Source organism: Arachis stenosperma, chromosome 1 (assembly GCF_014773155.1).
Source record: "Arachis stenosperma cultivar V10309 chromosome 1, arast.V10309.gnm1.PFL2, whole genome shotgun sequence".
NCBI classification, from domain to species: Eukaryota; Viridiplantae; Streptophyta; class Magnoliopsida; order Fabales; family Fabaceae; genus Arachis; species Arachis stenosperma.
The window spans coordinates 51014468-51032525 of NC_080377.1; the positions used below are offsets into that span (position 1 = coordinate 51014468).

The following is an 18058-nucleotide window of genomic DNA, read 5'->3' on the forward strand; positions in this document are numbered from 1 at the left end:
TTCTCAGTATGGTAAAGGTGCCCGCATAGTTAATATAAAAGGTATCGGGAAAGCCAGAGGCATTCCTAGAACTTCGACACTCAGATTTCAACCTAAGAATTCAACTAAACCAGAAATTAGGTAAGTTGTCTAAGGTATTCTAATTCTGAATCTAACTTTAACCTAATAATTCACGTTCTGTCTCCTCTAATCCTCCGAATCACTGGTGGAACAACCCTCTCTCCTCACACCTTCGTCAAGAGGAATTTCTAAGAAAACATACACATACAGCTCAAACAAGGAAAACACAGATAGAGAAGCATTTATAGCAAGTAGAACAAGTAGTGGATAAGCAGAATTAAACAGTTAAGTAAACCAAAATAATGTAAACTCAAGCAAACAAACAAATGCATATGATGTATGCCTGTCCTATGGCTGATGAGTCTCATCTGTCGGTTATACAGCCAACCCGACAAGTCCTGGTAGTTAACCATTGGACCGTCCCTCTGTGCGCGCATCCCCAAGCTCAATAATATTCCATGGAGTCAAACTCCAAGCTCAAATATAATATTCCATGGAGTCACACTCCAAGCTCAATAGTATAGTATTCCATGGAGTTAAACTCCAAGCTCAATAATATTCAATATTCATATTTATATGCATGCCCATGGGGGAATCCGGGGAGTTAAAGTGCCCGGTCACATCTTGCGACAGAGGGTCAACAAATAGTCTCAAATACACATGCCACATAATAATCTCTTTCCTTTTTAAAATAACCCTTTCAAATCAAAACTCTAATTCTCATAGAAATCTTGGCAGTATCTCCTCTAAAACTCGAATTTCTGCCACCCTTCAAGGGTCCCGACTATCAAATCAAACACCTCTCAGTCCTTCAAATCATTTCCAATAACAAATTATTTCATAATCAAACAAATACCAATATTAAATCTTTTTCCAAATCGACCAACTTCAACAGCAAATTATTGACAACAGCTAAACCTCACATTTTATACCATATACACAAACCATCAATTATTCACTCAGTTCATCCCTATCTTAAGGTCTTCTAGCCTAAGTTTTCACGTGACATTAAATATTAACTACGAGAAACCAAAACCATACCTTCGTACGGAATCAAAATATTCAAAGCTTCGGAGAAGCTTTTTGACTGAGCTATTGAAGAAGAAAATGTCCAGAATCGTTTATGCCTCCTAAAACTCCCGTTGGCCAAATTCAAAAGAAAGAGGAGTTACGTCACTGTCAATTTCCACTAATCAAAAATGGTGCCAACGTGTAGAGGAAGAGGTTACGAATACTCTTACCGAATTAGATTTTTTATTGGAGTTACGGATTGCAAGAAATCGAAGCCGGAGGTTCAGAAGGATTTACGTTCTCTCTCGGTCTTCTCTCTCCGTTTTCTTTCTGTTCTTTCCTCTTGCATACGTTAATGATATATATATGTATGATTAGTACGCCGCCTTAGCTTCCTTTATATTATATATACACTTTATGAAAGGGAATTATAATAATAAATTATACTTATATAGAAGGAAGCTAAGAATGAATTATAATAGCATAATATTATATTACAAAGCTTAATATTATATGTATACGTATACATAACGATAATGATAAATTTTAGTGGATATATATATATATATATATATATAATGATTGAAGTATTAGGTTAAATAGTGAATAATAATAATAATAATAATAATAATAATAATAATAATAATAATAATAATAATAATAATAATAATAATAATAATAATAATAATAATAATAATAATATAATAATACAGGAACAAACTTTAGTGAATAATAATAAGATATATATATATATATATATATATATATATATATATATATATAAACGAAAGCATAGGTAATCAAAATAGGAAAGTCAGATGATAATAATAATAATAATAATAATAATAATAATAATAATAATAATAATAATAATAAATAATAATAATAATAATAATAATAATAATAATAATATAATAATAATATAATAATAATAACATGAATTTGATTAAATTAAAATTATTAGTTCAATTTTTGATAATTGAATAATTTTTCTAAAAATAAGAAAATTCTAATTTTATAAAATAAATTATAACTTATTTATATTATATTTTTAAAACTGAGGGTCACTACATTCTACCCACCTTATAAAAATTTTCGCCCTCGAAAATTGATATAACATGGAAAAGATTCATACTAACGTAACTTCCCTTCTTAAACATGTCAAAGAAAAACAGAAAGATTTGACATGCTTTGTTTGTAAATCCAGGATATTCTTATGGCTTAAAAGTCTACGCAAAGCGAAATATACAAGATAAACTCGATGCAGAAAGGTTATAAGGCAGGCTGATATTAGAATGACGGGTTTATCGCTTTTAATACTCGTTTCATCTAGTTCCTAAATTCTGCCGATTCTAATGGTGTCATCATACGTAATGCTTTCGAAACTGGTTCAGCCTCTGACACTAATTCTATCACAACTTACTTTTTCTCTTGACACCTAACCGGTTATTAAAGAGATATTTCTATCGGCCTAAATTTCTAGTATTTATCTAAGTCCAAAACTACGCCCAGTCTTTCTAGTCCTAAACTTTCACATCCGATTATGTAACCTAAATGAAAGCGGGGTCCTAGCTCTACATAGAACAAATCCATTCTACGCATTCGGTATCATACTTACCTCGATCCTGTCGTGGCCAACCCGTATCTGCGGCTCTCCCACGCGAACAATCCCTAGACATATGTCCCGGTGCTCCACATCGAAAACACATTCCCAGTCCGTACCTGCGCGGCTCTTCTGGAGTGGTCTCACCAAAGCCTTCCTGTAGCAGTGTCCACTTCATGGAGCAATCCTCAGCGAGCTGGCTCTTCTTAACCAGCTCAGTGAAATTTGTTAGCTTTTGTGGATACACGTAATTAAAGATATCTCTCCTTAGTCCTTTCTCATACTGAGCACACTTCCATTCCTCATAATCGGCTGGATTTCCTTGACAAGTTTTTGAGAAACGGCACAGGTTGTCGAATTCACGGGTATAGTCAGCGACGGACATATCCTTTTGCTTCAGTTGCATTAACTCCAATTCTTTTGCAATGCGAAACGCATGCAAGAAATATCTCCCGTAAAACTCTGTCTTGAATCTATGCCAAGGGACATCCGTTAACTCCACCTGCAAGGTATGACACAACTCTTGCCACCAATTCTGAGCATCTCCCTCCAACATATGAGTCACTATCTCCACTGACTGTACTTCAGGAACGTGCTGAGTGTACAAAAATCTCTCTACTTCTCGAAACCACTGATCCGCCTCCAGGGCATTAGCGTTTCCGTTAAACCGAGGTGGACCATTCTTGAGGAAATCAGTAAGGGTCATTGACTTATAGTATTGACTTATGTTACTCGTACTAGCACTAGGGTTTCCACCTCGACGTCCTTGCACTGGTTCATCCTCGGAATTTTCTCTCCGTATACCTCGTTCGGATCCACGAGACGACATATGGTCCCTGTTCACACCAAACAAGTGATATTAAGTTGATCAGTCTCAATATCGCAAGTTTAATGCTTCAAGTTCCAAATGCATGCTCATGAATATTTATGCCACATATATCAATCAGATATCCTAATAGCACATACACACACCTAGAGTATGCCCAGAAGCATAATCAGTCCATCCCTCAGGCTCTACAGGAACGAACTGCTCTGATACCATAATGTAACACCCTACCACACAGGGCCTTACGCTTAAGTCGTAAAGCAGAGGTGGCAAGGTATTACGACCTCTAAAAGAAAATGATATCTACATAGATATAGTTGGGTGAAATCATATTTAGGAGCCTTGAAGAACAAGCTAAACAAATTGATAAACAGAAAATCGTGACACACTCGCATGGATATTCGTAAAACGGACAGGTAAAATCGAAATATAACTGAACACATATATACATATCAGAGTTCCAAAACTCAGATAGCAAGCTCCAGACTCGACCTGCGAAGCTAAGGCCGACCAGAGTATATAATTATGTATATATACAACCCAAAATAAAACTCAAACCACAAAATAAACCCCTGTATCTCCAAGTCGACCTCTAGGAGGGACAAAACACAAAATATACATGCGGAGATTCTATAAACATATATACATAGCCTAAAACAAAATATGACAGTCCAAAAGACCGTTCTTCGCTTGTAAAGAGGATACCCAAATGCTCAACGAGGTGTCTCTCGACCTGCATCTGAAAAACAACAACATAATATGGGATGAGAACCGGAGGTTCTCAGTATGGTAAAGGTGCCCGCATAGTTAATATAAAAGGTATCGGGAAAGCCAGAGGCATTCCTAGAACTTCGACACTCAGATTTCAACCTAAGAATTCAACTAAACCAGAAATTAGGTAAGTTGTCTAAGGTATTCTAATTCTGAATCTAACTTTAACCTAATAATTCACGTTCTGTCTCCTCTAATCCTCCAAATCACTGGTGGAACAACCCTCTCCTCACACCTTCGTCAAGAGGAATTTCTAAGAAAACATACATACAGCTCAAACAAGGAAAACACAGATAGAGAAGCATTTATAGCAAGTAGAACAAGTAGTGGATAAGCATAATTAAACAGTTAAGTAAACCAAAACAATGCAAACTCAAGCAAACAAACAAATGCATATGATGTATGCCTGTCCTATGGCTGATGAGTCTCATCTGTCGGTTATACAGCCAACCCGACAAGTCCTGGTAGTTAACCATTGGACCGTCCCTCTGTGCGCGCATCCCCAAGCTCAATAATATTCCATGGAGTCAAACTCCAAGCTCAAATATAATATTCCATGGAGTCACACTCCAAGCTCAATAGTATAGTATTCCATGGAGTTAAACTCCAAGCTCAATAATATTCAATATTCATATTTATATGCATGCCCATGGGGGAATCCGGGGAGTTAAAGTGCCCGGTCACATCTTGCGACAGAGGGTCAACAAATAGTCTCAAATACACATGCCACATAATAATCTCTTTCCTTTTTAAAATAACCCTTTCAAATTAAAACTCTAATTCTCATAGAAATCTTGGCAGTATCTCCTCTAAAACTCGAATTTCTGCCACCCTTCAAGGGTCCCGACTATCAAATCAAACACCTCTCAGTCCTTCAAATCATTTCCAATAACAAATTATTTCATAATCAAACAAATACCAATATTAAATCTTTTTCCAAATCGACCAACTTCAACAGCAAATTATTGACAACAGCTAAACCTCACATTTTATACCATATACACAAACCATCAATTATTCACTCAGTTCATCCCTATCTTAAGGTCTTCTAGCCTAAGTTTTCACGTGACATTAAATATTAACTACGAGAAACCAAAATCATACCTTCGTACGGAATCAAAATATTCAAAGCTTCGGAGAAGCTTTTTGACTGAGCTATTGAAGAAGAAAATGTCCATAATCGTTTATGCCTCCTAAAACTCCCGTTGGCCAAATTCAAAAGAAAGAGGAGTTACGTCACTGTCAATTTCCACTAATCAAAAATGGTGCCAACGTGTAGAGGAAGAGGTTACGAATACTCTTACCGAATTAGATTTTTTATTGGAGTTACGGATTGCAAGAAATCGAAGCCGGAGGTTCAGAAGGATTTACGTTCTCTCTCGGTCTTCTCTCTCTGTTTTCTTTCTGTTCTTTCCTCTCGCATACGTTAATGATATATATATGTATAATTAGTACGCCGCTTTAGCTTCCTTTATATTATATATACACTTTATGAAAGGAAATTATAATAATAAATTATACTTATATAGAAGGAAGCTAAGAATGAATTATAATAGCATAATATTATATTACAAAGCTTAATATTATATGTATACGTATACATAACGATAATGATAAATTTTAGTGGATATATATATATATATATATATATAATGATTGAAGTATTAGGTTAAATAGTGAATAATAATAATAATAATAATAATAATAATAATAATAATAATAATAATAATAATAATAATAATAATAATAATAATAATAATAATAATAATAATAATAATAATAATAAATAATAATAATAATATTATAATAATAATAATACAGGAACAAACTTTAGTGAATAATAATAAGGTATATTATATATATATATATATATATATATATATATATATATATATATATATATATATATATATATATATATATAAACGAAAGCATAGGTAATCAAAATAGGAAAGTCAGATAATATAATAATAATAATAATAATAATAATAATAATAATAATAATAATAATAATAATAATAATAATAATAATAATAATAATAATAATAATAATAATAATAATAATAATAATAATAATAATAATAATAATAATAATAATAATAATAATAAAACATGAATTTGATTAAATTAAAATTATTAGTTCAATTTTTGATAATTGAATAATTTTTCTAAAAATAAGGAAATTCTAATTTTATAAAATAAATTATAACTTATTTATATTTATATTTTTAAAACTGAGGATCACTACATACACAATATGCCATATCTCAATTTTTAAAGATGTTTTAAAAAATGAACAGATTTTGGGTACTCAGATCCCAATTTGTGTTATAAGAGCTAAATGGGTACTGAGATGTGTGTATAATTGAATTGATGCTATGTTTGTTTGATTTTTATTTTTCTATTTCATCCAAGTTAATTCAAATAATTTTAAATTTTAAAATTATAAAATTTTTAATTTAAAATTTAAATGATTATAATTTAAATTAATAATTTAATCTAATGCAATAAAAACAAATATACTTGTATTGTTGTACTAATTATTTATGAATACTGCAAAATTAATTTTTAAAAAATGCTATTATTAAATTAAGTCGTATAAAAATAAATTGGCTATACAAAGAAGAAGCAATGACGGTATCCAGGGAATAAGCATTGGCTAACTCTGTGCCAGCAGCCACGGTAAGACAGAGGATACAAGCGCTATCCGGAATGATTGGTGTAAAGCGTCTGTAGGTGGCTTTTTAAGTTCGCCGTCAAATCCCAGGGCTCAACCCTGGACAGGCGATGGAAACTACCAAGCTAAAGTATGGTAGGGATAGAGGAAATTTTTGGTGGAGCGGTAAAATGCGTAGAGATCGGAAAGAATATCAACGGCGAAAGCACTCTGCTGGGCCGACTCTAGGCGCATGCTTGATCTAATAACGCCATCTTTTATGTTGGTATGATAAGACATTATCTATATAATATAAAATTAACCTAATAATATCACAAAATAATATCTAAAAGATAATAATTTTATTAAATATAGTACTCTTTCAATTATTAAATATTCATTCAATATTTATAGTTATATTTAAAAATATTTTGATAATTAATTTGTCAAGACTCATAAATAATTAGTGTAATAATACGAGTATATTTAATTAAATAAAAATAAATATACTTATTCGTTATTGAGTTAATAATCAAAATTGTCCCTGAAAGATACATCGATCTCTATTTTCGTCCTCGAAAGATAAAGTTAATCAAAATAGTCTCCGAAAGATAATCGAGTTATTCACGTTCGTCCTTTCATCATCTCCCTCGCTGAGTTGGCTAACGTTGGCTGATGTGTACCATGACAGACGACAAAAACAACGCAATTTTGATTGAATGACCTCCAAACCCTGATGCATTGTCGTTTAGTGTTCAAAAGAGATTAAAAATGTTGCAAAGCATCACCCCACCTCATAATAACCTTCTCTCTATGCGTTGTCATTGTTTAGTTTTGATTGAATGCTAACCTCTAAACTTGACAGTGCACTCACTTATTCCTGTCATCAACACAACAATGGTATCTTCTTTCGCTTTAACTGCTTCTTCCGCATCTTCTTCGCTTCCCACTCCCACAAAACCCAAACCCAAATCCAAAATCAATCATTTCCGCTTCTCTCACTCCAACCTCTCTTTTCGTCTCTCTCCTAAACCCAACCTTCCTTTCCTCACCAAGGTACCTTCTTTTCTTCATTTTTTCATTTTCGCTCTTATCAATGCACTAACCCATATACAAATTCGCTTCCTTTTTCACTTTTTTCTTTTGGGATTTTGCTTAATGTACCATTTATTCCCCTAACTTGCACTCTTATTTACTTAGCTAATTTTTAAAATTTGGCACTTGTAGATTTTATATCTTGCATAATTTATGTGCTCTATAATTGAGAAAAAAAATCAGCTTAATAATTTGTTTCATTTGGTAATGATTAGTATAAGGTTTGAGTAATTAGGCACTAATTTGGTCCTAATATACTGTGAAGGAATTAAATTGATGTGAAGAACTTTTTTGCAAGTATTTTACTCTATAAAATTTTCATGGTATGATATGACATTATATGTTTGTATGTATCTGTGTATGTATAGGGATTCCTACCATGTCAAATTGTATGCCCAAGGGTGAAGGCACAATTGGATGAGGTACCATAACACTCCCTTTGTTCCTATAAAGTTTTTTTCTTGGTTTTGGTTGGGTATTGTGTTCCATGATTAAAAAAATTCATCAATTACCAAAAAGACAATTATACTTGTCAATTGTTGAATGAAGTAAATAATACATAATCTGATAGCCATTTCATATCAATGAGAGTTTATTTCTTCCTCTTTCTATGTTTGTTTTTCATTTTCAATTATTTTTAATGCTCTTTTTTTTTGCATCAAGAACAAGGTTTCTCTTAGTTATGTTCATCTTTAGTCAAGCACGAATTTTAATTAATCTTTTAATTATCTTTGTAAGGAATGCCATGTATGCATGTAATATCAGTAATATAGGATAAGAATGACAAAAGGGCTGAAGAGTATTGTCATGACTGGTTAAAGATGGAAGCGTACAGGAGAACTTATTGTTTCAATGTCAATCCGGTGAAAATGGGAAAGCCAGACTTAGGTTCTCTCCTAAACCTACTGCAGCTGCACCAGTGGCTATCTCTAGTGAGACAATCAAGGGGACAAGTTCAGCCACTGCTAAAAACCTGGCCAACTTTATGACTTTCGTACCTACTCCAGGCTTCAAGCCTCCAAGGAAGACTAATAAATGACTTTGATTAGAAAGAAATGTGTTCTGCCTGACTTTTTTTTGTAGGGGGTACTTGCTGTTTTTTGCATAGGGCAATTGAAGTTCCATATTAAACATTGTGGTTAGTTGTGTACTTGAAAATTGTATTGTGCCCTTTTATTTTGGTCTAGCCTTGTTTTTAGGTTTGTATTCTCATGTAAAACCTTATAAATTTGTTGTGATATTTATCCTTAAGACAATGTGACAATTAGCCTTCTATGACAACATAATATTAAGAGTACTTTGATTACTAATTGTGTTTATAGCTTAATATATCTTACTACAGCAGTGATTCTGATTAGTTTGCAACATTCTGCAGCAGTGATTCTCATTCAAGCCATTCAATTCATTACATCATGACATATCAACAGAATTTGGTTTACTTGAAAGTACATAACAAACAACACAGGGTCACATTAATGACAACTACCACAAATATAAAAATTATTAGTAGTTTCAAAGCTTTAACTTCAGCTTCCAAACTGCCCAATCTCCATGGCACCTTCAACCTCCATTCATCATAGTCATTTTCAACCTGCAAATCAGTTCTATAATCTTTCTTCGTTCCACCTTCAGCCACCCCTTGATAGTCATCATCATCGACCCACTTAAAGTAATTGCAGTGACTGTCCTTTTGCAAACTCAAAAATCAGAAAATAAAAAATTGAAAAACACCTAACAACACAAAACAAAATGGAAAATCTTTAGCTTTTTCCAGAACACTCACCCGATACCTTGGACATGCATGGAATAATTTATCTGAATTCTCTGCTGTCCCAGAGTTTTTTATCATAGCCTTCAACCCATAGAAACATGATTCCTCAAGAGTTTTCCTCCTGGTTCGCATTGAAATGCTGGAACCATTACTATCGTTCGACGGAAACAAAACACCACCACTACGACCTCCATTTCCTGCCTCCATCCTCGCTGCAAACCAGCAATTTCAAGGTCTACCTAAGTATATAGCCTCTGATTGTTGAACGCAACTTATTTATCATCGAATTAAAGATTAGGGTTCAAACACTAAGGGACTGATTTGAACTGTTTCAGCATAGTTACCTTGTCAGCAATAGCAGGGGACACCTAGGCGTCTGCCACGATGGCAGTTAACATCACACGTCAGCCAACATTAGCCAACTCAGCAAGGGAGATGACGGAAGGACGAACATGAATAACTCAGTTATCTTTTAGGGACTATTTTGATTAACTTTATCTTTCGGAGACGATAATAGAGATTGAGGCATCTTTCAGGAACGATTTTAACTGTTAACTCATTCGTTATTTATCAAAAGGCCGGTTATTATTTATCTTTTTCTATAAACAAATTTATTTTTAATTTATTTATTATTTATTATTAAAATAAAAATTTAAAACTTTTATTTATAAATATATAAATACCATCGGAACTTAAATACTCACAAATTTTCTTTTTCTTTCCTGCTCTCCAACTCTATTAGGTCTCAGATTTTGCTCTAGAAATTTTCGATTTTAATGCATATAATTTCTCAACTAAAAGAACAAATTAAACAAATAACGCTATCTTTTTCAAATTAATTTTATAGTATTCATAATTCATAAATAACTAATACAACAATATAAATATATTTATTTTTATTGAATTAAATTAAATTATTAATTTAAATTATAATCATCTAAATTTTAAATTAAATATTTTTATAATTTTAAAAGTTAAAATTATTTGAATTAAATTAGATGAAATGAAAAAATAAAAATCAAACATAGCTTTAATTTAATTATACACACAATTCGATAACTGAGATGCCAATTGAAATTTTGTGTATATCTCGAGCATAGTTATTAAAATCGAACCGATAATTAACCCGATCATACGATGGGAATACCCGGTTGATCCGGTCATAATTAAATAAAAATAAAAAATTATAAAAATAAAATTAAAATTAAAAGTTAAATGCATATTTTTAAAAATATATTAATAATAATTAAATATCAATTCTTAGATATAATTTATACTGTAAAAAAAGATAATAAATTAGTCACTAATATAAAATGTTTTTTCAATTTAAATGAAAAAAAAATTAACACAATCAATATCAATATATCAATATATTTATATCCTATGTGTTGTTACTTGTTTGGTATTCGTGTAAATCTATACTTAAAAGAATAAAAAATAAAAAATCATTCACGTTTTGTTATATATATATATATATATATATATATATATATATATATATATATATATATATATTGATATTGTCATAAATACAAGTAAGAAGCAAGTTTGCCATAGTGTTTTCGGGGAAGGCTGTGCATTCACGCATTTTTCCGTTTGAACCCCACGTTTAATATTTTTGGAGAATAGTTAGGGGTGGCAATGGAGCGGGTAGGGACGGATTTTTACTCTATCTGATTTTATTCTATCGTACAATAATTTGTATAGAACTCGCTCCACTTCTATCTGTGGGTAGTAAAACGTTGAACCCTAATCCGTCTCTGCGAGTACTCTCTCCGCCCCTATAATTATTAAAATCTAATGAATAAAATTAAATTTCAAAATTTATATAACCATCATCATATACATAACATAAATTAAAGTAAAAATTTAAATATGATATAATATTATTAATCATTTACTAATTATTTTACATATATTATATATTAAAATAATATATATATTATATATAGTGGGACAGGTAGGGACAGATATTACCTAAACTCAACTCCGTCCAGCCCCTCCCAAAAATCCGTCCCGCTAAAAGTCCGTTCCGAGCAGATAGGAGCGGAATGGATATCGCGAGTTTGGATGATATTGCCATTCCTAGGAATAGTTGAGGAAGCTCCGAACCCGCGGATACACCGTAAACCCGCAGCAGGTCTAATGCTATCGGAGGTGCGAATCGGTCAATTTTTAATAAATTTGACTACCGTTTAACCAGTTCGAATGCATGTTCGGTCCGATTTTAATTTCGAGTATTGAGATCTTTATTAATTTTGCACGTATTTTAGATATTCAATATCCCATTTTAACTTTTGTGATACAGATTGAAATTTGAGTATCCAAAATATGATGTGACACCTTATGCATTTACATAATTATGCTGTATTTTATATATTTTCGTAAATTTTATAATTAAAAAACAAAAATCGATGGGTAGTATTATGTGAATTAAATAAAACATGCCTTTGGATCTGGCCTATTCCTAAGTGCATAGTCTTGAATTGTTAGAAGTTCAGTGAAGAGTGTGTGTGGGAGAGAGTCAGACAGACAGGGAGTGAGTGAGTAGAGTTTTCCGAAAATGAGGACGGTAACATTGCAATCTCCGCCATACGCGGCTCTCTCAATTCCCCCAGCACCTTCTTCTTCTTCCTTCTCCTTCCGTAATTCCACTCTTTTCTTCAACACTTGGCTCCCTCAGTTTCGCGCTTCATCTTCAGCTTCAACTCGCTTCGCTCTCGATGCTTCATCTATCCAAACCGGTACAACTTCCTCTTCTAATTGATACCTTTTCGTGTGTGTATATATATAGATGCATTTCATTCTTACCATCATTGCTTGGCTTCTTCAGCTTCCACCACTGAATTGGACGCTGTTTCAGCCTTTAGCGAGATCGTTCCCGACACCGTCATCTTCGATGACTTCGAAAAGTAACACCGTTCACTTCTCTATTCATTCTTCTTCCTTCAATTTTGAATCAAAATTGCGATCTTTTATTTTCTTTTTCTCTGTGTAAGGTTTCCTCCAACAGCAGCTACCGTTAGTTCCTCGCTTCTCTTGGGAATATGTGGTCTTCCAGATACTATTTTCAGGGTTAGCTCTTTCTTCTACGAATAAAAAAATGACAACTGAATTTTTCTCTCTTTTGATATTTGAGTGACTTAGGTTACATCATTTTTACTTTGGTAGAATGCTGTGGACATGGCTTTGGCTGATTCCGAGTGTTATGGGCTTGAAAACACTGAAGCTAGATTGTCTTGTTTCTCCAGCAAGGTAATTTCGTATTGGACAATTCTACGATGAAGAAGTTTTTGTCCGGAGAGAACGAAGATGAGTGTAGAGTCTACTTTAAAAAAAATTATAAAATTAAAAACACATTATCCTAAATAAATACTTAACTATCTATCAAAGAGATTCTTCATCTCTTCATCATTTTTTCTCATCACTATATCATGCACCTTTCTTGTTTGGTTTCTCACTCTAACTTCATTACTTGCTGATTATGTATATTATTGTCTTTATCAATAGTATTGACTTGAATGTTGATTTTCTAGTCAACCATTGTTTAAGTGGTGGGTTTGGTGTTCGTAATTGTAGGCTTTGGTGAATGTCGGAGGTGACATGGCGAAGTTGGTCCCTGGTCGTGTTTCGACCGAAGTGGATGCACGTCTTGCTTATGACACACATGCCATTATTAGAAAGGTATTGCTCCCTTCTTTTTAGCAGCCACTATCTTCAGAGTGAGAAACTTAAATTTGATAACGAAAAGCATTGCAATCTATTGGTATGTGTGTGTCTTCAACATAAGATTATCATGTTGAAGGAATTTACAGATTTAATTCAATGCCTTCTTTGCGGGAGGTGCCAAATCCAGAGTCTTCTGATTCTGAAGACAAGTTATGATATTCATATTCATTGTTGTCTACCCCAGCCTTGAGCAAATGCAATAGTACCTTCTAATTTTAAGTTCACCATCTTGATGTAAGCGATGCCCAGATTGAAGAAACTAGGGCCTTTGCGGATGTGTGCGTAAACATGTTAGACAATTTTTAGTGTTTCTGACATTGAGTGGCTGTTAATCGGTTTAGATCATATAAATAACCTTTACATCTGTATCTCCTTAATGCTAATGCAAATTACATGGTAAGAAAACACCCATGTTTTGCTCCTTTGTGAAATTCGATGTTAACCTATTATCAAATGTTACAGGTGCATGACCTGTTGAAGTTGTACAATGATATTAGTATCCCTCCTCAGCGTCTTCTGTTTAAAATTCCTTCAACCTGGCAGGTGAGTTATCAGGCAAAATGGAACTGCTGAGCTTAGAAAGATTGATGCTTCACCTAATTTGCTAATTGATTATTTGCCTTTGTGTAGGGAATAGAGGCTGCAAGATTGTTGGAGTCCGAGGGCATACAAACCCACTTGACTTTTGTTTACAGGTATTTGTTTGGGGTGATATTCTTATTGAATGCTCTGAGTCTTGAGGTTCATATGTGAAGGATGTCATTTGATTAAACATCGCAAAGGCACATGTCTGTTATTTATATTCCTCGAGTTAGGTGTGCAATGCATTAAGGATGAAGAGGGTCAAGTTTTGTTCATAGAGCGAGACATCAAAGATAGATGGAAGAGTTTTTACGAGTTATTTAGTGAAGAACATGGGACGTTAGGTTAACTACCATTGCAAATGACAAAAAAGATACCTTCTATAGTACAATTTTGAGATAATAGAAGTCTGCAGAATTTCAAATGACCAGGCTTATGGGCCATATTGTAAAGTTGTGAAAGAGGATAATTGAGAGATATTGGAAGGACCAGAGAGGTTTACATGTGGTGTTCATTATTTTGGAGAAGGGTATGGAAAGGTTTCTAGAGAAGCCCTATGGAACATTCTAGAGAAGAAAAGCATTTAGATTGCTTATATTCTAGCAATCAAAGATATATCTCCTGGGTTAGACTAGTAGTTCTTTTCTTTTTTCTTCTTTCCAAGGATAAAATTTTGATATAAGGAATTTGTTCACTGTTATCCATTCCTATTCATTCTATATTGTTTTTCAGCTTTGCTCAAGCCGCTGCTGCTGCTCAAGCTGGTGCTTCTGTGATTCAAATTTTTGTTGGCCGCTTAAGGGTAATCTCATACCTTTTTTTCGGGAAAGTATTACTGGATGACATTAGGGTATCTTAGGTATAAATTTTTCAGGACTGGGCGCGCAATCATTCGGATGACCCAGAGATAGAATCAGCTCAGCTGAAAGGAGAGGATCCTGGGTTGGCATTGGTCTGTCATTCAACCTTGCTATAATGTTTCTTCGTCTTGCTCTGTGCTTAGAAATTTTTTGTAAATAAAATAAGAAAGCTCTTCTTGAACTAAGTCTGCATTCCGCAACGTTGGTATGACTTGTGGAAATAAAAACAACTGGTGCCTTGGTTTACCCAATAATCTGAATCTAGGCTAAATAGCTATAATGAACATCTGACAAGTCCCATACCTGAAAGAATTTTTATTAATTTCAGGTGACAAAAGCTTACAATTATATTCACAAGTATGGGCATAAGTCAAAGTTGATGGCAGCTGCAGTTCGCAACAAGCAGGATCTATTTAGTCTTCTGGGGTATTTAAAAACTTCACAACATTCGTATTTCCAATTTAAGATCTGATTTGAGCTTTCTTTGTTTGATATTCTATCAACTTTTTTTGCTTTGTATTGCTTCTTGTATAGGGTTGACTATATCATAGCTCCATTGAAGATCTTGCAGTCTCTCAAAGAATCTATTGCTTCTCCTGATGAGAAGTACTCTTTTGTTAGGAAGTTATCGCCTCAGTCTGCTGCCAGCTATGTGTTTAGAGATGAAGAGGTATGCATCAAGTACTCTTTGCTACCTCAATCAATATTGCTCTTGGTCAAGCATCTGCCACATTCGCCAAATGATTGGTTGTTTGTAATTACTGATTAGTTTGCTGCTGCTGCTTCTTCTTTTTCATCTTTCCAGCTTGTTAAATGGGACCAAGCTAGCCTTGCAGCAGCCATGGGGCCAGCAGCTGTGCAGCTTCTGGCTACTGGACTAGATGGTCATGCCGATCAAGCAAAGCGAGTTGAAGAGTTATTCGGGAAAATTTGGCCACCCCCAAATGTATGACTTCAGTTTTTCTTTTGTCTCTCAATAGATCTTTTGCTTCAAGGAATAACAGAAGGTGCTACACCTGAAGGGAAATCCTCCGTTTGTTGTGTTTCTTTAGTTTCCCCTTACCTTGAAATCTTGGAGAGTCCGGTCTTGCAGCTGTACATTTTCTTCTGAGTATTTCCTCTGGTTTTTTCAACCTTCTTACCCGTATAGTTCTACTGGTTAAAATCTGGTTATGTGGCATGTTCTTCGTTCTTCAAGCATTTCTGCTTGTTTGTGAAATGAAAACATCATGGTATCTTTAGAATATAACAATTCCATTTGACCCTAGTTTACGGTTTACAAATGTGGTTATGTTGTTATCTTAATAATCCATTGGAGTTGCAGTTGATATCTGGTTCATTATTCAAATTAGTCGAGAGAAAATTGAATAAGGTGCGATTGAACGCACAACTAAATAATTTTTGCATGTCTCGTTTAAGTATGCTTAAAACTTGTGTTAATGAGTAATATGATACTGAATATGAGTGAGAGTAGGGTGCACAATCTTCTAACACAGTTGCGAAGCCAGGTTCCATGTAGGATTGAAGAAAGTTTCTAACCTCATCTCCATTGGAAAAAGCTCATTACAACCAATGCTAGGGGTTGCTCCGTTGCAATTCGAATTTCGAACCGAGACTAGACCCAATTATCATAATAATGATATATAATCCACATCAGTATATCACATGAACACTATGCATGATTTCAACATTTTCTATTAATAAATATGGCGAAAAATTAACCAACTTGGGTTGGTCGAGTGGTCAGTTCACTTGTCCGTTTAAGCAAGTGTCGGGAGTTCGAATGCTGTCCTCATGCTAGACAATAACCCTGCGATCAAATCTGAAGCACTACAAGTACCGTCAGATTTACTATCAGAATGAATTAAATGGTATAAACGTCGCCGGTAAATGGTTACCAGATTAAAAGATCGAAAAATCAATTGGTTACTCGCAGATTTTTCCGACGGTATTGTTGGCGCCAAAAAATGTTTCGCGTACTATTATCGTCGGATTATTCCGACGGTAATGTCAAATTTTTTATTAAAATTTTTTTGAAATAAATGGTCAATTTTAATTTTAATTTTAATTTTAATTTTAATTTTCACACAATTAATGTTGAATTCATATAATGAAAACCTATTTTTTAAAATAAATAATACATTGTTCAAATAAATTAAAAGTTAAGTACATCAAATAAATACAATCAAACAGTAAAATGAAACACTAATAACTACATATCTAGGTAATTCTCGTCGTTGTCGGTCCTGTGGCCCTGAGTCAGCGGCGCAGAAAGTAGTGATGTCCGTGTGCCACCAGCAGGGTCGATACCAGCGGTGCTCATCTGAGTCTGGTACACCTCCATCTGAGCCTCCATATACTGAAGCCGCCCCAGTGACTCCCTGGAGCTCATCCGTAGACGTCACGTGAGTGAGGATCTCCTGATACCTTTTCCAATAATCGTTCATCTCCTGATCTGCAGCACCACTACCTGTTGTCATATCTGCAAATAACATATCAATTAACAGAAATTCAACACAACAAGTCAACAACAAATTATAACAATAAACTGCAAGTATGAGGAACAAGTTCAACACTAATGTACTTCCTATAATCAATAGCACAAGATTGATTTCAAGAATTAAAAATCATTCCTAATATAACATAAAACCGAATAAACATCCAAAATTAACATACTTGGATTATATAGAATCAAGGAGCTTAAAATTATATTAATCTTGTACTATTGGACAAAAAACCTCAATCATGCAAAAATTAATATTTTGGTCAATTAAAAGCATTTCACATCCATTCATCAATGCATATGTGAAGGCAAGCATTGATTTTCAAGGATTGAACCAAAGTTTCATTAAGAACTTGTTGAGGCATATTGTTGAACACTTGGTATACCAAGTGTAAACGACACAAAATGATACTAACAAGCATCCTTTTAGTACCAATTCAAAAGCTCAACATCAATAACACTAAACCAATAGCATAACTCATGAACTCAGCAACAAATCAATCAAAACAGCTTTAACAGTGAATTAACGCAATCAAAACCAACAATAAAACAGAGAATCTTCACACAATCAAATAGTTATCAAACAATTTC

The 18058-nt window shown here is 33.6% G+C and overlaps 1 protein-coding gene across 1 annotated transcript; it reads left to right on the top strand.

The window, feature by feature from the left end:
* Window positions 1–12252: 12252 nt before the first annotated feature.
* On the top strand, window positions 12253–16292 carry LOC130945694 (uncharacterized). The gene is made up of 12 exons (XM_057874401.1): window positions 12253–12537; window positions 12627–12705; window positions 12793–12868; window positions 12965–13048; window positions 13373–13477; window positions 13985–14065; window positions 14153–14217; window positions 14837–14906; window positions 14979–15056; window positions 15293–15390; window positions 15499–15634; window positions 15770–16292. Exons 1-12 carry the CDS (start codon window positions 12357–12359, stop codon window positions 15914–15916), a joined length of 1200 nt encoding a protein of 399 aa, XP_057730384.1. The 5' UTR covers window positions 12253–12356; the 3' UTR covers window positions 15917–16292.
* Window positions 16293–18058: the final 1766 nt, after the last annotated feature.

Coding starts and splice junctions, on each gene's coding strand:
- LOC130945694 (XM_057874401.1), top strand. CDS start 12,357: ATGAGGACGGTAACATTGCAATCTCCGCCATACGCGGCTCTCTCAATT. Junction 13,478..13,984: donor CACATGCCATTATTAGAAAG/GTATTGCTCCCT, acceptor CAAATGTTACAG/GTGCATGACCTGTTGAAGTT. Junction 14,218..14,836: donor CACTTGACTTTTGTTTACAG/GTATTTGTTTGG, acceptor ATTGTTTTTCAG/CTTTGCTCAAGCCGCTGCTG.